Source organism: Akebia trifoliata, chromosome 7 (genome assembly GCF_017979445.1).
Source record: "Akebia trifoliata isolate Shusen 1 chromosome 7, ASM1797944v1, whole genome shotgun sequence".
Classification (NCBI taxonomy): Eukaryota; Viridiplantae; Streptophyta; class Magnoliopsida; order Ranunculales; family Lardizabalaceae; genus Akebia; species Akebia trifoliata.
Window position 1 is genome coordinate 31609192 of NC_141381.1, and position 22497 is coordinate 31631688.

General features: G+C 33.8%; 3 protein-coding genes across 3 annotated transcripts; 1 reads left to right on the plus strand and 2 right to left on the minus strand.

Moving 5' to 3' along the window:
* Window positions 1–3891: 3891 nt before the first annotated feature.
* On the plus strand, window positions 3892–6232 carry LOC147399071 (amino acid transporter AVT1I-like). Its single transcript, XM_086449036.1, has 3 exons — window positions 3892–3994; window positions 4852–5459; window positions 5676–6232. The coding sequence occupies exons 1-3, from the start codon at window positions 3892–3894 to the stop codon at window positions 6186–6188; spliced, it is 1224 nt and encodes a 407-aa protein (XP_086305162.1). The 3' UTR covers window positions 6189–6232.
* Window positions 6233–7625: 1393 nt separating this feature from the next.
* LOC147399072 (uncharacterized) lies at window positions 7626–15420 on the minus strand. Its single transcript, XM_086447128.1, has 4 exons — window positions 15385–15420; window positions 8559–8797; window positions 8373–8455; window positions 7626–7911 (listed from the first exon to the last, which is right to left on the minus strand). Exons 2-4 carry the CDS (start codon window positions 8779–8781, stop codon window positions 7906–7908), a joined length of 312 nt encoding a protein of 103 aa, XP_086303254.1. The 5' UTR covers window positions 8782–8797; window positions 15385–15420; the 3' UTR covers window positions 7626–7905.
* Window positions 15421–18273: 2853 nt separating this feature from the next.
* Window positions 18274–20930, minus strand: LOC147399073 (Pentatricopeptide repeat (PPR) superfamily protein). Its single transcript, XM_086448484.1, has one exon. The coding sequence runs from the start codon at window positions 20791–20793 to the stop codon at window positions 19249–19251; it is 1545 nt and encodes a 514-aa protein (XP_086304610.1). The 5' UTR covers window positions 20794–20930; the 3' UTR covers window positions 18274–19248.
* Between the last annotated feature and the right edge of the window lie 1567 nt (window positions 20931–22497).

Genomic DNA, 22497 nt, shown 5'->3' on the forward strand with positions numbered 1-22497 from the left:
ACTTGAACTCAAGACCTCTCTCATTTTTAGAGGGATGCCTTGACTACTGTGCCCAACGCTCGTTGGTTGTTTTCGGTCTTATGTATTAGCATATCTAAGTCACAATAAGTCTCACCCAAAATGCGAATTGCGCAACAATTAGTCAGTCATCATCAATGAATCATACGGTGGTGTAGTCCGCAGGAGTATGTTTCTCAATGCTTGTGTGGAGTACTGTACATCATTTTAGGGATATTTGTTACAACCTGCATCACCAAAGTGACAACAAATGTTCCAAAGTGCAACCTAGGGAATATGAAATAAAGAAAATGTGGAGCATATTCCCTATTGTTTTCTAGTTGTGGCATGTCACAACGGATATAAATATATATATATATATATATATATATATATAATCTTTAAAGTTCATATACAGTCTTGAAAGATTAAGTTTCATTATTATTATTATTATTATTTTGGATAAGTTAGATTAAACTTTATTTTATATCTAATGATTTTCTGATTCGAAAATTTTCACTCGGTTTGTACTTGGCTGACATGACAAGGGAACAGAATCGTTGATCGTTTCCTTGTGTATCCCGAAGAAAAAGATCTATGATTATGTGTCCTTGTCATGTCAGTCAAGTACAGATTGAGTGAGAAAATTTGAGTAAAAAAATCACGATTCTTATTTTATGGGAATAAGAATACTTATTTGATATCGTGCATGCTCTAAGACAAATCCTAAGCGATATGGAAAAGGTCCTCTTTTAAGTGTTGATGATTATGATTTTCAACCAAGAGGAAGCCCACTGATTATGTATCAAGGTTCTCCTACACGTGGCACAATTAGCTATCAGGATAATTTATTTCATTAAGGGAAAACATGTGGGGTTAAGAGCTCTCCATCAAACCAAATTTTGAGAGTAAAAGCAAAATTTTCTTCGAGATAAGCTCTTGTTTACTATGGATTAGTAACGCTTTTTTATAGTTTGACGTAATTTCATGTCTACCACCTAACCTTTTGATAAAAATAAGGAAAATCATTGGAGGATTTTGTTTTTCCATTGTGATTCTCATTGCATTGATGTGATAATCATAGATATCTTTCATCGAGATACGAGTAAAAAGCATCTATGGTTATGTGATCACCTCCACATCAGAAATGTGAGAATCACAGTAAATCCTTGTGTCAGCCCCCCATTGGAGGATTTTGTTTTTCCATTGTGATTCTCATTGCATTGATGTGATAATCATAGATATCTTTCATCGAGATACGAGTAAAAAGCATCTACGGTTATGTGATCACCTCCACATCAGAAATGTGAGAATCACAATAAATCCTTGTGTCAGCCCCCCCCCCCCCCCCCCCCCAGCATTCCTCTAAGAATAACATTGAAGTGACCTCAGGCAAGAACCTCACATCGCATAGATGCTTTTTACTGAGTGAAAAAGTATCTATGGTTCCTATCCACTTTCACGTCAAGAAGTGTGATATGAGGTTCCATAACTCCAACACGACTCTTTTGATAATTACACTTATCTCCCCTTTCACTAATCATACTAAAATTCAGATGTTATTTTACTATTTCACCCTCTCATTTTATTTTAATTTTTTAATTAAAAAATAAAATTTAAAATAATAACTAAAAATGTCTCTGTCCAAGCATTCACTAATAGGTATGAACTTATTTTTTCACAGAGCTATTTTTATAAATTTCGAAAGAGAAAATGATAGACTACAAGTAGTTGGGGAGTAAATGAACCCCTTAGAAAACTATAAGGGAGGTAAGTGCATTTGTCAAAAAGTAAGGGGGTTAATATAGAATTATGCTAACCACAAGGGGTGAAAGTGTAATTTACCCTTAATTTAAATATGTTTTACATGCATTTTTGTTGGGAATCCCCAGCGATGGAGAACCTAAACCTTAATTGGGTCGAGACTAGAAAAGTCCTTTCACCGACAGATACGACCAAAACAATGACTCTCAGATAGGTGCAAAATTATGGCCTGTGATGAAGGTTGAATTGGTGAAGTTGGAGGCAATTAAGGTGAATATTTGAGGCGGCCCCCCTATGTTTCTAAAGTAAGATGCACCCCTTGGACTATCAATGTACCCTAAAAAACAAATCGAAAAGGACTTTAATGCTCTTGTATTTAATTTCTAGCAAAAAATCGTTAATTTTTCTCCCAAAAATCTTTCATCCTAAAGCTCTTCAAGTACAACCTCTCTGGTAAATTAGTTTTAACCTATCTGACCGTTTTCACACTCATCTTAACCTCTTGTAGAGAACCCCTCGATTTTTCTGCCCAAATTTCTATATCTTCTACTTCCCACAAAATCCCATTTTGTTCTTGTGATTCAAAGACTAGAGATAGAATCTTATACTTAAGGAAAAGGTCAAAAAAAAAAATATCTCAAGAAGTTGAAGATGATTGATTTTTAGAAGGAAAAAAATAAATAAAAGGGTTATATGCCTAGAGGTCGGTGTTGTGTAAATGTCTTGTATTCAGTCCAGCAACGTTTTTAGACCAATTTTTTTTAGAGTTATTTAAATGGGAGTTATGTAATGTTTTCTTAAGGGATTTTTTTCTATTTTTGGGAGATAGACGTGGGTATTTGTATCAAGAAAACAGGGGCAATTGGACCAAAAATCAAATATTGAAAAAAACAAAAGCAAATCACACATAAAATACGGAGATTTTACGTGGTTCACTTAAGATTAGGATACATCTTCTGATCACATGGATTCCACTATAAAGAAAAACTCGCAATTACAAATTACACTATTTCAAAAAGAAACAAAGAGAAGAGAGAAACAAAACTCCTTGATGACCAGTACTATCATGCTCCACAAAAAAACAAAAAAAAACCTTGAAATTTGAAATTTGAATCATCATATCTTTTTCAATCCTGGTTCTAATTCTAAAATAGGTGGAATCGCCTAGAACTACAAATTAGATTAGGAAAAAAAAAAAAAACCATTGAGTGAATTAAATTTCTCTTTTTTGTTCAGAGACTTTTTCCGCTCAGATCTCACAGGTCCAAGATTGACCAATTACATGAGCCCGCGTGTTTGAGGGCATCCCCAATTTAATAAACTAGCTTTCTTAGGTTTCTATGTGTCACACAATGGAAAACCCTTGAGATATGTGAGGTTGAAGTATGCGAGCAACAACTTTTTCGTAGACACCCCTAATTCTAGTAAGCGTCATGATGAATGCATATGGGTTTGGTACGCAATTGACATAATAAGGGCACAAAATCATAGATATTTCTCATCGGGATACACAAGAAAAAGATGTGCGGCTTTGCCCTTATTATGTCATTGCATAGCCAATTGTGTACCAAAACCAGGTACATTCATCATTATTCTTCTACGTAAAGATGTCATTTCATCATTTTTTTTTTTTTTTTTAATGTGACAGAGTGAATAATTAATTTGATTAACTTAGAAACTTTAGGAGGTTTGGTCCCACAGCAAGATTGGATTTGGGGAGATGTATATAAGTTTGGATTTGCCTTTAATAAAATCAATTACTCATTTTCTTTTTAATTTATTTCTTTATTTTAAATTCTGATTGATGGTTACCGTGTAATTGTATAAGAAATAATTTTATTTCACGGATCCAACAAAAGATGGATAAAGGCGTTGGACTACCATGGCCTCGAATGTTGCATTCCAACGTGTTAAACAAGTGACGTATAGGTCCAACGTCCGTAGCCACAAAAATTAGGACTGTTAAAAATTCCTCCTCATTTGTGTCTGAAATCTAAAATGGGTATCTACTCATCTCCACTCTCTTCCATCCCATCCACAAAACGTGTAGAAACCATTGATGGAGATATTTTTTCCTCCTTTAAAAAGCCCCTCCTCCTCTCACTATAGAAATATAGTGGGCATTAAGAAATGAAAAATCAAAAGGAAGAGATGATAGAGAGCCACCAAGCCAATTCACATTCTGGCACTACGTTCCTCAGGACTTGTTTCAATGGTCTCAATGCTTTATCAGGTCTCTCTCTCTCTCACACTTACAGCTAACCAATCACACCGATAGTTATATATAAGTATGTCTAAAGTGGGCCACAAACTGATGATGAGTTAATTACTTGATGAGAATGTGATGTCGTATAGAAGGACAGTGAGTAATGTAGTTATCTTACTCTCAGACGTACAAGATCTAGACTACTATATATCTACTAGGTGAAAGTCAAAATTTAAGGATGCAAATCATATATATATATATATATATATCTCCTCATCGTAGAGATCATCCTCACCAAAAATCAGCCCATTCCAAAACCTCTAACCCATGTTTTGAAAAATGTTTTGCCAAAATGTTTGTTACTAAACATTTCCCGTATATATATATATATATATTATTTTTTATTGAGGCATTTTGGATACACCTCATTATAGAGGAAGATTTATTTTATGATAATTCATAAGCAAGCAATTTGTGCTTATAGTAAGTAAGCTTAACAGGGCCAATATATCAATTTAACTATGGGTTAGTGTTTCTCTAATGATTGTTAAACAAAAAAAAAAAGTAAATATAATTTAACAATAGAGTATTTTTCTATCAAACGGTCCCCAACTGAGCCAAATAGTCACTTATTCATTTTTGTTGAATTGGTAGATTTTACAAATTCATGGATTTTTGAACAAATAAGAATAAGAATTTTGCATTTACATTGTAATATTCTCATTCATGGGGTAAATCTGCCAATATAATGTTCAAAAAGTCTTAAAATAAAATTATTTTTAAAATTTTAAAAACATTTATTTATTTTATTAAATTTTTATTAATTAGCATTTTGAAAATGTATTAAATCTGCCAGTGTTTGATCTTGCACTTATCGTTTGTAGGAGTCGGAATATTATCCATTCCATATGCGCTTTCCGAGGGAGGATGGTTGAGTTTCATACTTCTTTTAGTGATGGCAATGGTCTGTTGCTATACAGGATTTCTTCTACAAAGATGTATGGACTCCCACGCATATGTCAAAACCTACCCTGACATAGGGGAGCTTGCTTTCGGCTACAAAGGACGAGTCGTGGTTGCGCTTTTCATGTATCTTGAGTTGTATCTTGTCGCCGTAGAGTTTTTGATATTGGAAGGAGATAACTTAAATAAATTGTTACCAAACATGAGTTTCAAAGTTATGGGGTTAAGAATTGGAGGAAAAAAAGGCTTTACTTTACTAGCTGCCCTAATAATCTTGCCTACAACATGGTTAAAGAGTTTGGGTATGCTTGCTTATGTTTCTATTGGTGGGGTCTTGGCTTCTATTATTGTTGTGGCTTCTGTTTTTTGGGTTGGTGCAGTGGATGGTGTTGGATTTCATGAAAGAGGAAGACTTGTAAATTGGGGTGGGATGCCCACTGCTATTAGTTTATATGCCTTTTGTTACTGTGGTCATGCAGTGTTCCCCACTCTATGCACTTCTATGAAAGATAAGAGACAGTTTCCGAAGGTAAGTTTTAGTAATAACCAAAATAGATAAATTTATGACTCCTTTCCTATTTTATTTTTATGAACTTGGTTTTTATTTCTACATTTCTAAAATTTTAATTCATCTTATTTTACGAAGAGAAATTTATGGAAGTTGGGTATATTTTTTCGAAGGACTAAATAAAAAAACTAAAATCCATAAATGTTTATGTTTTCTTTGTATGTTTTTTTCCAACAGGTATTGCTCGTTTGCTTTGCTATTTGCACCTTTAGCTATGGATCGATGGCGGTTTTAGGTTACCTAATGTATGGAGAAGGCGTAAAATCTCAAGTGACATTAAATCTTCCAATCAGAAAGCTTATCTCGAAGATCGCAATCTATACTACATTAATGAATCCATTTACCAAGTATGCGATTATGACTAATCCAATTGTGACCGCAGTGGAAGACTGGTTTCCTTTTCTTAACAGCAGACCCATTAGCATCCTCATTAGAACTTCATTTGTCGCCAGTACTGTTGTGGTGGCACTAACAGTTCCATTTTTTGCGTACTTAATGGCATTCATCGGTGCATTTCTGAGTGTTACGGCTTCAATCTTGATGCCTTGTACCTGCTATCTCAAAATTTCCAAGACTTATCGGAGTTTCGGGTTAGAGTTGGTGATTATTCTTGGCATTTTGGCCATGGGATCTTTGGTTGTGGTCTATGGTACTTACACTTCTTTAAGACAAATTGTAAACAATCTGTAAATATTTTACTTTTGATGAAGCAATCTCACTAGAAATTATGGGAAGCAGTTGTTTATTTTTATATATCTTTCACAAAAGTTTCATGAAAATTTGCAATAATTCTGTTCCCCGACCATATTCTCTACTTAATTACATATTCATGATTTGGTCCATCAACCCTAACCCAAACCCCGATCTAGAACCATATGTGAGGTGAAATTTAAAGATATTAACTAATACCATGCCCACACATTCTACTATGTAAGAGTTTTAGTAGCCTACTTGTTAAGTGCAGCTGAGATCCAAACCTTGAATCCTGTCACATTCATTGATTATTAGAGATCGGAAAATCCAAACACCCATCACGTTGACGCTACTAAACCAATCACAAACTTCCCACGTCTTAAACCCTAGGGTCCTCGATAGAAACCCAGAATCTCTTGCCAAACTTAGAGAAGAAAAACATAAGAACTAAAGAGATTTTTCTGCATTTTTGTTATATCTCACGAACGAATCGCCATCCCTATTTATAGGAATAGGAGATTCTATAGATTGCAATCTCCTAATAAAATAGGACCTCAATCTTACTATACCTCTAACTTTCGAAGGAGTCCTAGTGTGCAGGTATTATAGGAATGGACCCACACTGATGCCCAATTGACCAACATATTCCATTTATTTAAATACAAAAAATAAAAATAAAAACTACTCACATTTATTCAATTTCATCCTAAGGGATTTAAAATTCGTATCTCAGAGGTCTCGACTTTGACTACAATGATCCATACCTCTCTAGAAGGCTAACTTGAAATTGTATGCGTTAGAAAACTAGATGCAACATATTATGATACATGAGATACATTGTACATAGCAATGTATCTCATCTCAAAAGGAAGGAAATGTTTGAGAATGATATATGTTGCAATATCAATTAGGATATTCTATACTAGGAAGTTTTAATAAATTAGAATATTTATATTAGACTAGTTTCTTTATCTTGGTTGATGTAATCCCTATAAATATCCTATCAAGATTCATGTAATATTCATCCAAGAATCTCAATAAAATTCAGATTTCTTCAACATGATCCAAAAATTCTTCTAGACCAAATTTCAGGAAAAAATTAAAAAAAAATTAAAAAAAACAAAAAAACAAACAGTGGAAACAATTTGGAATTTTAATTCAAAAATCAGAGAACTAGACTGCAAAATCAACAGTCCTGGATTTTAGATAAAATTATTTCTAAAAGGAATTTTACGAACATTCTAAGCTTGGAAATCTTAAGAAGTTGGGGCTTGGAATATTACCCTGGGAATAGTCCTGAAATTTCAGAACTTACTCTCATGAATAATTAATTAAATTCAAAAATAAAATAAAATTGGGCAGTGATTCCAAAACATATATGGTCCATCTAAACCTTAATATAAATCAGGAAAAAATTCAAAACATATCACATTCTATCACCAACTAATCCACAAATTTTGATCCAAATCTACTAACAAACCATATAACCATTATCTTAATATAAGTCTGGGGAAAATCCCAAAACATACCCATGTTCTATCACCAAACAATCCAGCAATCATTTCCAAGCAAATCTACTGACAAACCATTATCCAACATCTATCATCCCATTATCTGTTTAAACTTTTATTCAATAAAAATGTAAAAGAAACTAAAGCATCCCACATATAGTATGCTTCATGTCCGCACCATTGTTGTCAAGTCTCCTCTCATTCTATATCTGAAAGATTTTAACATGAAAAGTCAAGTAAGTTGTGAGGCCTATTAGGGAGGTAAGTGCAATTGTCAAAACATTAGGTGGTCGATATAAACTTATGTCAAACCAGCCAAAGTGGATCATAGTATAAGAGTGCAATCATGTCAGATGGGATTTCATAAATTCCCATTCGACCAATTGCACGAAGCCTAAAGTCAGTATTTTTGTGAATTGGGGATGCCTTCAATACACATGGGTTTGTGCGGGTTGATCCAGGATTCTGTGAAATCCTAGTGAAATCCTATATTGACTTTTCTGTCAGCAATTTTTTCATCTTTGTCATTTAATTTGTTACACTCAAAATTGGAAAGTATGGCCAATTCAAATATAATCTAGTGGGCCCTTAAGTTTGTGTATAATAGTGCGAAGGATGCAATTTTGGATATCAGTTAGCGAGCAATTTAAGGATCAAATCAACCATTTACCTTCTTGGCGCGAGCTAGGCGTTTCAATGCATTGAAACCAATTCTTCCGTCCCATTCAAAGACATATTCTCCCTTAGCATCATCTGAAATCGGGTGATCTCATCAATCACAAGCTTATTATTTGGTAGTGTGACCTTAAAGATTCAAGGTATTATAGGATAGAGTTTGAATGATTAGGGCACTAACCTTCCTCAACAGCTTGATCATACTTTTTGGAGTTTTCAGATTGATCCAAAACAAAATCAACTGCCTGTGCAAGCAGATACAGACGGAAATTTTCAATAACTGGTTTGGCTGGTTCAGCAGTAGTAATCATGCTAGGCTGTTCCTGTGACATAGCGGGGCATCGACTCCTTGATGAATTAGTAGCCCTCCTTTTGTTATGTTGATTTTTTTTAAATTCAGACATTTTTGCAGACCTTGAGCTACATAAAAAATAATGGTAAACAAGTAAGTAGAACTAAATGAATTATGTATTATTAAATTGCAAATCTAACTGAGCCCCTAATAGAAGATTTGATAACTTTGCCTTGGAATTTACATACTTAAGAGGAATATCAATAAGAACATTTTTCCTTCCATTAAGGGAATATTTTGGGACAAATGTTCCAGTTATACAGTTATATAAGTTTCCCTAGAGGGTCTAAATGTTTCTCCTGCCATTAAGGGAACATTTTGGGACAAATGTTCCAGTTATACAGTTATGTAAGTTTCCCTAGAGGATCTAAATGTTTCTAATCCATTCTGATTTGTTTGTCAATAAATATTCTTTACAAATATTAGAGAATCACAATGTGAAAAAAGTTCATATTTAACGGCCTATAGCCATCAAATTTCATAAAATTCAAGGTACCAAGGCATCAAATTTTCATTGTCAAATTTTTATTTCCAATGGGTTGAAACTGTCAAATTAATGGAGGATGGGAGAAATTCGACTGCTGAAGGCCGTCGAATATGGGGAACATAAAAATATTTCAAAGGCCCTAGACCGTCAAATTTTGATTTCTAAAATTCGTGGGCCTTGGCCCAATGAATTTTCTTGTCGAATTTTCCAGTTTTCTCATAAGAATGTTATGATTTATTCAATCATGCATAAAGTACACACCTTCATAACTAGTAGAAAATCAAATTGAGCAACATATGGTTAGTGAAAACTCATATTATCACCAAAAGAATCCAGGAATTATTACAAGATACTAAAGGGGGAGTCACGTCTGAAATTATGTAATTGCATAATTGTCCTACACAATCCACATTTCGGAAACTATCCATCCTTATCTTAAGTTCTTATATGGTGTACACCATTATCATTTACTAAATAACTAGTACACTCTCTTAGTGTCTTACAATCACATGTTCCTCTGAATAAGGAACATGAGATTGATTACATTTAATCAATCATGATCTCAATGATTCAAAGATTGATATCATCGAACGATTATCAGCGATCACCACCTTTCAGTGAAGTACATTTAACTCGTCACGCTCTTTTTTGAAGTCAATCCCAAAAGAATTTGATTGGATAATGAGACTTCATTATTCCCTATGGAAGTTGGGAGTGATGAAAGTGGAAATCATCAGATTGAATGCATCTATGGTATCGAGGGAAATTGAAAAACGTGAAATAGAAAATATGATGGTTGATCAAAGTAAGGAGAAGCTAATAGAAATTAAGGAAGAATGTAGTGAATTAAGGGTAGAAGAAGTGAGGATCATGACTGGCTAGATCATCATATGACTGAAATCCACGATCATGGCTTTGATATCATAATAGAGTTTCAGTTAAACTAAAATAATCAATAAATTAAATATGATATGCACTAAGATTACATAAAATATAGAAATTAGGTAATTGTATAAATATCTTTCTAAACACAACAGTGTCTTACCCCTCGTCAGCATCACAATGAAATGGTCCTTTGAATGAGGAACATGAAATTGGTTACATTTAATATTAACAATCATGATCCCTCGATTAAAAGGTTGATATTGGTGCATTAATGTTCATGCTATTGATGGTAATTGCCTATCTATAAAGTCCATTATATTGCATCCTGAACATCTTGGAATTGATCAATCGTTGACCAGTTTTGTCTTGATCTCACCAAAACCATTTAGTTGGATCATGTGACTTGATTATCTTTCTATCAATACTACGAATGATAACAATGAAGACATTGAATGCATTTATGACACTAAGGGAATTGAAAATGTTGAATAAAATTAGTGGATTACTGATCAAATAAAGGAAAAGTTAATAGGAAAGAATGAAAAACTTGTAGTTTGAGAACAACAGTTGTCCACCTTAGGGAAAGATCGATTCAATGAGGGAGGCTTTGGGTTCGAAAAATGAAGCTAATGTTGAAGTCTAAGCTGAAAGAGAATAAGCAATGAGCTTGGTTAGTAAGCAAGAAGTAAGCCTTCACTACGGAGCAAAACTTGTTCTTTGAGTGATCCCTTCCTCTACTACTAACTGAACAAGCATAAACTAACTAGAGACACTCGTTTAATACACTTTAATCACAACATGAAAAAAGTCCACATTTAACGGACCAAGACATTAAGGGCCTGTTTGGATACCAGGAGCAGAACTACTCTTCCAAAGAACAGGAGCTGAAGTACTCTATGGAAGAGCTGGAAAAGTAATTATGTGCAGAAATGGCGTTTGGCAATCAACTCTATGAAGTACTGGCAGAAGTACTTTTGTGCTGGAAGTTTGTTTGGGAACCATACTGACTTCTCATGACTTCTAGAAAAAAGACTAGAATACCCTTATATTATACCAGTTACTGTTTTTTATCTTTTAGTGTCATAATATGCCTTCAAACTATATTGTTTTTGACATTTTAACTATAAATATTAATATAATATAATATAATATAATATAATATTTTAAATATTAAATATTAATATAATATGTTTAAATCCATTATACTTAAAATTTTAAAAAAAATTTGACTGACTGTTTTTGACATAATATTAAAAAAAAAAATTGACAGACTGTCTTTTAGTGTCATAAGATGCCTTCAAACTATACTGTTTTTTACATTTTAACTATAAATATTAATATAATATAATATAATAAATATTAATATAATATAATATAATATTTTAAATATTAAATATTAATATAATGTGTTTAAATCCATTATACTCAAAATTAAAAAAAAAATTGACAGACTGTCTTTTAGTGTCATAATATGCCTTCAAACTATATTGTTTTTGACATTTTAACTATAAATATTAATATAATATAATATAATAAATATTAATATAATATAATATAATATTTTAAATATTAAATATTAATATAATGTGTTTAACTATAAATATTAATATAATATAATATAATAAATATTAATATAATATAATATAATAAATATTATATAATATAATATAATATATATAATATTTTAAATATTAAATATTAATATAATGTGTTTAAATCCATTATACTCAAAATTAAAAAAAAAAATTAATATTAATAAATGTTTCTTTTGTTTGATTTAAGGGCAAATGAATTAGAAATATTTTCATAGAAAATTAATAAAGTTAGGGGTATTTTGGTAAAACGAACCGTTAGATTTTGACTCCCCGCAAGAAGAGTTTTGAGAAATAGGTTTTCTTGACTTCTTCATAAAGAGTAATTTCTTGTTCTTGCGCGAAGTAACTCTTCGAAAGAGTAGTTCATACAAACGCATCCAAACGACTTCTAACTCCCCGCAAGAGTCAGAAGTAGCCAAGGAGTCCTATCCAAACGCCTACTAAATTTTTCATTGTAGAATTTTTTTTCGACTGGCCAAAACCATCAAATTAATGGAGGATAGGAGAAATTTGACAGCTCTAAGCTGTTGAATCTGGTGAAAATAAAAAAATTCAACAACTCTCATCAAAATTCGAGGGCCTTGGCTTGTAGAATTTTCTAATTTTCATGTAGTGAATTGACTATGTATATGATTATCCAGACAATATTATATTATAGTGGATAACATCTATACATAAAAAGTCTCAAACAACCACTTCAAGAAATAACTATGAATGGTCATTCAGCAATGAAGTTATCTATGTTCCGGTAAGAAGCCCTAGATTTAACTGAACTCGACTGACTATTCAATTTAGTCATATCCAGACAATATTATGTTATAGTACTAATGAAATGTTCAAAAGGCCAAGCTTCACTCTCACTATAGAGTGAGTCGAGTGCCAATTTTGTTTTCACATGAAGGTAAGATAAGGCCAATTTAGGTTATGATAGTCCATTTTACTTGGACGATTCCTTTGTCAACTGCCATGTGTATACCTTATCAGTCTCAAATATCCACGAGAATATGAGGTTTGCTAGACGAAGTTTTTCCTCCATTCTACTAAGTGCAAAAAAAAAAAAAAAAAAAACACATCAGCTGTTATTGGAAGTGTGTTGTATCCACTTTCACGATGTGTTTTATCCAGAAACGCGTAAGATAAATTATCGTCTTTTCCTTTCTTACCTATTTGGCAGTTGGGTTTGACATGTTGTTCTAGGAAGGTTTGGTATGATAAGAATGGTTGTGAACTCGGTGGTGGAAGAGCTCTCCACGGTTGGTAGTGCCAAATTCCCAAGTAAATCCGTAAATGACATGTTGCATGTAGCCTTCAATGCAACGATCTACCATATTTGACGTGAATGAAATGCTCATATTTTCAAAAATCATGCCTCAAACAAATAAAGTTTACTCTCTAGTATATGAGAGGATATCATGGAGTATTTGATAGGATCCAAGTTGATGACAACTCTCTTAGTTTCACTACATCAACTCATCTGAATCATATGTTTTGGAAAGCCCTAAAATGATGAAATTTAATACAAATGGTTCTATATCTACAATCGATGATGGTTTCAACTTTATGGGAAGGAATTCCATTAGTGGTTTCTTGTTTGGAAGAATGGGAGGGGCAAACTTAGCTAATATAACATGTGTGGAGAGCTTTTTCACCTTCCATTCTTAGACATAAGAAATGTCTTCTATTAGTAAACTTGATATCGATCTAACAATCTTCCTCCTTCATAGGAGATGACTTAGACAATCCTTGCTCTTCCACTGCTTCTTGGACGAATAAAGGTAAGAAGGAGAGAATAATAGGGCCCCGTTATGTTGTCTACTAAAATTCTTTGAAGCTTAAGTCAGTTACACAGAGAAAATTGAAGGTTTGAAGGTTGAAGAAGATGATGAATAGTAGGTGTAAAATGTAAAAGAATATCAAAGAGAAAAAGGCTTGAGAGAATTCAAGTTTTGAATCCATTTATTTGTCTTTGGGAGAGGAATTTTAATAGATGGAATTCAGAGACAGGTGTCACCACACGGTTGATCCAAGTGAAATTCTAGGTAGGATGTGAGTTGGATGGGGGTCGTTGACTCTGTCATTAGATTCCATGCTCGTGTCTCATTAATGTTGATACATGCATGAGTTTGATTAGTAGTGACTCAATGTAATTAATGTTGAGTTCGTATGATTTCATTGTTTGAGGGTGGGTGAGTTGAAAAATGTCATATTCTCCTCTAATTTGAGAAGTAATTTTAGACATAATATTTAATGCGTTATGGATTTGACGTATGGGGCTCAGATCACCTTAAATTCAGTCTTATTATGTCTGAGGTGCTAAGACTGAGCTTATTGAACCACCGAGCTGAAAGATAATTTGAACTTATCTTTTGGTTATTTCATTTAACCCTTGTTCTCCTTACGATTTTCTATATATGGGAGAGATACTAAACGTTTTTTTTTTTTTTGGGTGCTCGATTTATATCGCACTGATTAGGGATTTTGAATAGGTGGGATGGGATGGAGTCTTTGTTTTTTATCTTTGTGCTCGGTTTCAACAAATGCCCATCATGGTTGGCAGTGATTGTATGGTGTTTGCATGGGTTAAGCTTAGTGCTATGTATAGGGACAAAAATGACTTCTACTACATCTTCTCTAACGATGTCACATGTAACCATTGGGTCCTAGTCGTCTTTAGTGCAATCTCTTTTTTTTATTTATGGTTTTTACATTTGTTTAGTGTCTAATTTACTTCTTTGTCTTTTATTTCCTCGGTTTTGGAATCCAATACTCCCCAAAACTATGAAATACATAAATTTTTTGGAGAAATTTCCCAAAACATGATCATCCTTTGAGGAAATTCTCAATTTGGCTAATTGTTCCTTTTAATTCTCAAAACATGAAGAGCGAGATCACAATTTTTTTAAAGTGGCAATCTCACTGGTTTAAAGTAGCAGGATCACTGATTTTTATTTTTTATTTTTTTATTTTCAAAATGATAATCTTGCTGGCTATAGAAGTAACGATCTCATATTTTTGCAGCAATTGAGATTGTCACTTTGAAAAACTTGCGATCTGAATTTTCATGTTTTGAGAATTAAAATGAATAGTGAGCCAGAATCAGAATTTCGTTATACTAAGCTCACGAAATGGTAATTTACCATTTTTTTTAAATTATATAATACTTTACTCAGCATAAAAAATAAAAATAAAAGAGGGATCGGATACATGTGATAGGGGTCCATGTCTCAGTACTCAAAAATGAACTTCTTCAACACACTTCATTTTGTTACCCAAAGCCATCAACGTTTGATTCATGCATGCATATAGGGATGGAGAAAGTAAAGAAAAATGATCTAATATTTCTCTTCTTGTTGAAAAAACAAAGACCATAAAGCCATAGATGATGATTCATCATAACGTACTGAGAAAAAAACACAAGAGTAGGACAGAAAATGAAAATATTTCAAAATCAAAACAATCAGAACGAAACTCATGCAGATCGTGATCATCCAAGTCCTTTAAACACCTTATAAAGCCCTTTGATCGATGACTGTATAACTTTTAACTCATCGTATGAGTCATGGTCAATCGATCCACAGAGCAACTAAAAGTAAAAAATAACAAAAATACAAAACTAATGCTTAAAAATTTTAATAAAAAAAAATTACAGAAATAAACAATTATTATTTTAAGGACAATAACAGCTTACCTGAAGAATTGTGAGCTATGGGTGGGTTGTTGCGAACGCGAAGGCAATAAAAAAAACCCTAAAGGACCCTTAAGTAGTCTTTTGGATGCCTGAAGCAACGTACGATTGTTTCTTCCATGCCCACGTGTTCTTCATGCACTTTGTACGATTGGTTTCTTAGACTAGCCTGACTAAATTCGTAAGCTTTTAAATCTTACTAAGGGTAGTTGGGCCCACATGATTTATCATATTGGCAATCTAACGCAAATATACTTCTAGATTTCATGGAAAATCTCAGATTTAAGAATATAAATACAAAAATATATACTTTTTGAGCATTATCGAAGGGGTTGAGACGGCCATCAAACACCCAAAATTTTAAATTAAAATTCAACAGTAAGTGTATGTCACTGAATCATGGCTTTGAATGCTACGAGGTGATACGGTCCAGCAACTTTCCTTAGTAATGAACCTTGTACTTAAATATGAGCTAATAGTGAAATTTGAGGAAATATAAATAAAAACCCATAAAAAAATAAAATTAAAAATAAAGACGTTAGACACTACAATATAAATTAGAAAACCGCTACAATATTAATAATTTAGCAAAAATATATTATATATGCACACAACAGTTTAGGTAAAAAATAAAATTTTATGACACGGGGTAAGTTGCATTTTCAATTTTTCATGAATATAAAAGAAAAATAGTTGGTTCAATATTTTTGCAAAATTTTGGATTAGTTTCTATAAACATTCAAATTTGACCGGCTCTTGCTGTAAAGTGTCCGAAATCTATTGAAATTAGAATGGGTCTCAAAGTCCAAATCTACAAAAAAACTCATATTTTTCTTTCAATAAATGGCCCAAGGCCCTTCCCACGTCGCCCACGGACCAAAGACTCATCACCCTTCCTCTACACTCATCAACCTAATCCAACTATAGCTCAATTCCACTCAACTCGTTACTATGTCTATTCAACCCATCACTTAAGTCCATTCAACCTAATCATGACCCAATTTCATTCAATCCAACACCTAAATCATTCTACCCAAACCCAAGCCCATTGCCATTACTATTCAACCTATTACTAAAGTTCAAACTATCTACCTAAACTCAACATCATAACCAATCAATTAAGATCATCAAAGTGGGACACATATCACCATCTCAATTCACCTCCCACATCCAATTACCAATCCTTATCACCTTTTTTCTAAAAATATCATTTACTTACATCTCAACCCATACCTCCTCCAAACCTACTCCCATCATTTCCTATAAACTCATCTTTACAATCTAAACCCACACCACTCCTTTTAAATCAAACACTTATTCTCTCTAATCAACTCATCTAACACTCCAAACTCACACCCCTTTTGACACATGTCACCACCTCCTCCACTCTTCCAAAAACTCAATCAATTATCCTCTTACATAATTCATTCGTTTAATTAAAACATATTCCCCTCAACTCACAAAATACTCAATCAATCAACTATCATCTTACATCTTCATTCTCTCAATCAAACACCATTCATTTAATTCTACTAACACTCAATCCAAATAGGTTGAAAGATCCAATCCATTTTGGTCACAAATAACCCATTTAACCCCCCTTACACAAATGCCCTTCCATCACCCTCAATTTACACACCCCCTCTTTCATAAACCTCTAACTATTCTACTCATTTTCATCAATTCATCTCATTTTACTACTAAAATAACCCCCAAAACTCTATAAAATCCCCCCCATCCTCAACACAATTCTCACCTAATGAAAAATTAAGAAAAAAAATATTCTCACTCTCAACACATTACTTACTAATCAAATCTCTACTCACTCTCAAGCAAACTAAGCCTAAATCAAGAAAGGATCTCTTGGAAAATCAAGGAAGGTCAAAAGAAATCAAGAAAACAAGATGGGTTTTGAATAAAAGAGAATTCTACTTTTCCCCTTTTTCTCTCCTTCAACTTTCCATCTTCTACCTTTTTCCCTTTCTATACACCTATGCACACTTTACAAATGGTTTGAGCCATCGAATGGTCATTTTTTCAATATAGATGCCCTCAATGGTTTAAATCAACATTGAAAGTCTCTCATACTTGAGGGCACATATCGGATCTTTCAATTATTTTCATTTTATTTTATTTTCAAAAAATGATCAAATCCGAGGTTACACCAACGTTGGAGAGAGTAGGGTGCCTAACACCTTCCCTACTCCTTAATACGGACCTCCTTACCTAGATCTAATGTTGGGCTAATGAGTCCTATTCGTACAAGAGTCATTAAATGCCAAAAAAATAATTTTCAAAAGATACATCATGGATGACCATTCACACTCTTTTGAAAAAAAAATGGTGACGACTCTAAAATCCCCCCAAAGTGGGAGAGATATTTCAGAAACGTAGAATCTCATGTCTATAGTTTTGATAAAACACTTATCTGAATGCATCGATGCAAAGTATAAAATTATTGATTTTCCTTTTTCCACACCTTAATTTTACGTCTCTTATATTAATGGTCCATGACATGCTATAATCATCATTTTTCTTTAAGTAAAATGAATGATGTTAATAAGAACCTTTAAGTTCTTTTTAAGTTATCTACTAAATGTCAAGAGAATTTGTATTTGATTAAATATTATAAGAATCAAAATCTATATCTTTAACATTATAATGAGAGAAGGTGGAGTAGAAGTAGTTCCACACCAAAATTTGAATTGCAATAATACCCCATATTAATGTTTAAACTTAATATAATTAGGGTTATTTTGGTATAAAACAAAATTGCAATTGCACGTCCCTAAACATATATATTGCAGAGTTGCAGAAGTGAAACTCCACAAATTAACTCAGGATTTTTAATAAAGTTCTAATTTGGCTTAAAATGGCAAAAGAGAAAAACTAGTAAAGTTGAAGAAGTGTTATTAAAAAATCTTTAAGGTTAAAAGGGTAAAAGAAGATAAATAATACAGTTCGAGAAATATTATTGAAAGTGATAAATAGGAAAGACAATAAAGTTAAAGGGCTGATATTAGAAAAAGAATAAAAAATAGTATTTTTTGAAAAGAGGAAGAGAAAAGGTTAAACCTACCTCAATAATGGGATCCACCGCTATATTTTATTAGATAGATGAGACCCATCAAACTACAGTTTTATTAGATAGATTTTTCATGTAGTCCCATAGCATTTCAATCATCTGCTTAATATTGAATATGGATATTTTGCAGATTAATTAATTTTTGAAGCGCCAAGAAAAATTGTCATTTACATTAAACGAACCTACCTTCAAAATTAATAAAGAACTCAATGGGTTGAATGAACAAGGATCAATAAAATTATAACAACTATAAATAGTTGTTATATTCAATCAGTTTAAATTGCTCATAACATAAACCCCTTCCTTCCATCCCATTTCTCCAACATTGCAAAAATCCCCGAAAAACTGTCTGGTTAGAATCAGGTAAACTTTCCACCCTGAAAATTCCATAGTTATTAATCAACCCATGTTATATCCGGATTAAGTGGATACGAGAGGAGATGTCATGTACTCCCATGATGAGTGTCAGACCTTCATATTGTCCACCAATTTTCTCAATTCTATCATTGTAAGAAACTTTCTTCACTCCTATCTCCTCTACCAAAAAGAAAATATTTGGATGCATGAACCGACTTCCGTCCTCTACAATTGCTATTGTTCTGCTCCAACCAAGAAGTCTTTAATTTCATTCAGCCTACATACACAAATATCATCCCGCAATGAACCACCATCGTTCTTACCAAAAGTACCAAACACCCAAAATATGATGAATCACAAAACTATGAATCAAGTAAGCCTTGCAACCAAGACTTTCAAATGCAACGTGATAAGAATATTAGCTATTAAACCAAGTCAATCATCTTCATGTGCAAGTTCAATCCATCTAGCAACCAATAGATACCCTCACAATCAGCTTGGAAATCATCTCCAGAGAAGAATCTACGAATGGAACCACCAACCTCAACACAACTCTCCCCTGCCATCTTCTTTAACCTTCCATCTCTCATTACCCTCCGAACATTCGCTGCTTCTTCCCACAACCCAACCTCAGAATACATATTGGAAACTATCACAAAATTCCCACTCCTTCTGGGCTCTGACTCAAGCAACGTCTTCATCACCTTCTCTCCAATCCCACTACTACCCTTAGCATCATGAATACTACAAGCACTAAGTAATGTCCGCCATACAACCGGATCAGGTTTAATAGGCATGTTCATAATAAATTCATAAGCTTCATCAAGACAACCCGAACGACCTAAGATATCCACCATGGCACCATAGTGTGTCATCATGGGTTCAATCCCATGCACATGTGACATGTCATGAAAGAACTGATACCCATCATCCACCAATCGTGCATGACTACACGCACACAGAACCCCAAGAAAAGTTACGTAGTTCGGTTGAATTGAACAGTTTCTCATTTTCGAGAAAAGTTTGAGGGCTCCTGTAGCCAACCCATGTTGGGCTAACCCCAAAATCATTGCACTCCATGTCCATACATTCCTCTCAAGCATTCTATCAAAGACAAGTCTAGCGCAATCTATGGCTCCACACTTTGCGTACATGTCAACAAGGGCCGTACCCAACCGACAATTTATCATTAACCCTCTTTCTATAACCTGACAATGAACCCATCTCCCCAAACTTAGGTTCCCAAGCTCAACACAAGCTGAGAGCATGACCACCATTGAGGCCTCATCTGGCTCAAACCCACAAAATCTCATTTGAGCGAACAGCACAACTGACTCATCTAACCGGGAATTCTCGACACAGGCGGTAATGATGGAATTCCAAGAGACTACAGTCCTAAAAGACATTTCATCAAATACCTGACGTGCATCAAATATCTTTCCACAAGTACCATAGAAATGAATCAAAGTGTTCTGAACATAAACATCCGAATCAACCCCATATTTTACCATCTCAACCTGAATTTGTCTCCCTTCATCAAAAGCCGAAAGGCTGGCACATGCCTTGAAGAGGAATGGGAAGGTCAGCTTATTGGGTCTTTTTCGTCGATTTCTCATATCGATGAAAACCACCATGGATTCTCTTGGTGAATCACTTTGGGCATACCCTCTTATCACATGGTTCCATGAAGAGGGCATGGGATCGATCGCACGTTCGAGCACAGATCGGGCATAATCTAAGCTCCCAAATGGGGATAAGGAACAAAAATGCAAGATTTCGCTAACGATAAAGCCATCTTGGTGAAGGCCCGAGGTCTGGATCTGAGCATGAATTTGATTCAGCTCTTTCATGGAAGAACAGCACTTTAGAAGAGATAGACATTGTTGTTTTCTGGAGTAGAAATTCAAAATACAGTTGAGCTTCTTTGGCGGGAAACAAAAAGAGACAGATAGGGTTGGAAATTTACCCATGTAATGGGCTGTTGGGCCTTACACCCCAATGGCTCTAACGGTTAGAGGCTTAAAGTTTATACATCACATAGTGGTAAATATCCATACCTTTACCATGACAAAGAAAGAAAAGTGAGAGCTTATTTTCATAACTTCAAGCCAACCAGACCTTATGTGAACAACTGAACATCATGAGTTAATGTGCCCACATAAATGAGTTGTCAATTGGGCTTCCAAACCCATCTTGGCTCGGCCAAAATAATATGGGTTAGAGCCTTAATCTTAAGCCCACAAGGGTAGTGAAAGGCTCTAAAAATTTCAACTCATTAAACCCAAACTTGACTATGGCATAATAATTAGGGGTGCACCCAGTTCGAGTTGGGGGTAAAATTGGAATCGAACCGACTACCCCTTTGATTTGGGTTGGTTTGGTTCTCTGGTCTCTTAAACATAGATATCAAGATACCAATTATCAAATCTTACGACTACAAAATCCATGACCATCAATGATTTCAATCAAACGACACAACAAAGAGAATGACATTGACAATATAATATTAATATCTCAATTTTTCATTATAATACGAAAAAAAACAAAGAGTGTGAACTCTTTTTTATTATATTCAATCGATTTTTCAAAATTGTAAACTAGAATCGAATCGATAAGTTAAAAAACCTAACCAACCCAATTCAAAATGCCTAGATTTGATTCGGTTCAGTTCAATTTTGATTTGACCCGATCCAATGTGCACCCCTAATAATCATGCCTAGCTTGGTTGAGAGAATTTTACTCCACATATCTCATAGGATATGAGATGGACCAATTATTTGAACCCCGAGTTTAGTATGAGCATCTCCAATTTAGAGAATTACCCTTATTAGACTTCACATGTCATTTAGTGGAGAGCTTATGAGGAAAAAATTATCTTGATATGTGTGGTGTTTCTTCCCGCATTGTACAATGTCCAAAAGTTAGTGAAGAAGTCAAAATCATGGACAGGCGTCGCTTTTCTTTCTTGCTTATAGCATTCTTCGAAGAGTTTGGATTATATGCACCAAGGGTGGAGGATTGAAACCCTCCTCCCACACCTCAATACACGCCACTAACTGCAAGGGCAGCTTTATAGTGGGGGCACTTGCTCCCACGAAAATTTTAAAAGTCTATAGATTATTGAACTATTGCGAAAGATATTAATGGTGGATAAAAAAAATAACACCACTATTTTCCCTCCCCACACACATACACACACACACACACAAACACAAATTCACTCTTAATTGCCATCACAAAAATATTTTTTCACTCTTTAGTTGCCCCCTCCCCTACCACATAACCAAAATCCTAACTCCATCCCTGCATGTAAGCCAAAATTTTAAGAATTCATGCCTAAAATATCTCTTTTTGAAATTTTTGTTGAATTTTAATCCACACCCTTCTTTGAAGCAGGTATCAAAGATTCATTATTAATAGGAAAATGCTGAAATGACAAAAAGAATTTACTGTGATTCTCACAAGTCTAATGTGGGATGTGAACATTACAATAGATGTGTTTTCTCGCGATACGAGTAAAAATCATCTATGATTTTGTTTGCATGTCCACGTCAGAATTGTGAGAATCACAGTAAATCCTGTGTCACTCCAGCACGACTCTTATTAATATTTGGCCATTGTATTCATGCTTTTTTTGGGTTCATCATGTATAATTCTTTGAAAGCTTGTGCATG

Excerpts from the sequence above, each read along its gene's own strand:
- LOC147399071 (XM_086449036.1), top strand. The coding sequence starts at position 3,892 with ATGAAAAATCAAAAGGAAGAGATGATAGAGAGCCACCAAGCCAATTCA. Across the intron at positions 3,995-4,851 it reads TGGTCTCAATGCTTTATCAG|GAGTCGGAATATTATCCATT; the intron begins GTCTCTCTCTCT and ends TATCGTTTGTAG. Across the intron at positions 5,460-5,675 it reads ATAAGAGACAGTTTCCGAAG|GTATTGCTCGTTTGCTTTGC; the intron begins GTAAGTTTTAGT and ends TTTTTCCAACAG.
- LOC147399072 (XM_086447128.1), bottom strand. The coding sequence starts at position 8,781 with ATGTCTGAATTTAAAAAAAATCAACATAACAAAAGGAGGGCTACTAAT. Across the intron at positions 8,456-8,558 it reads TGATCAAGCTGTTGAGGAAG|ATGATGCTAAGGGAGAATAT; the intron begins GTTAGTGCCCTA and ends ACCCGATTTCAG.
- LOC147399073 (XM_086448484.1), bottom strand. The coding sequence starts at position 20,793 with ATGGGTAAATTTCCAACCCTATCTGTCTCTTTTTGTTTCCCGCCAAAG.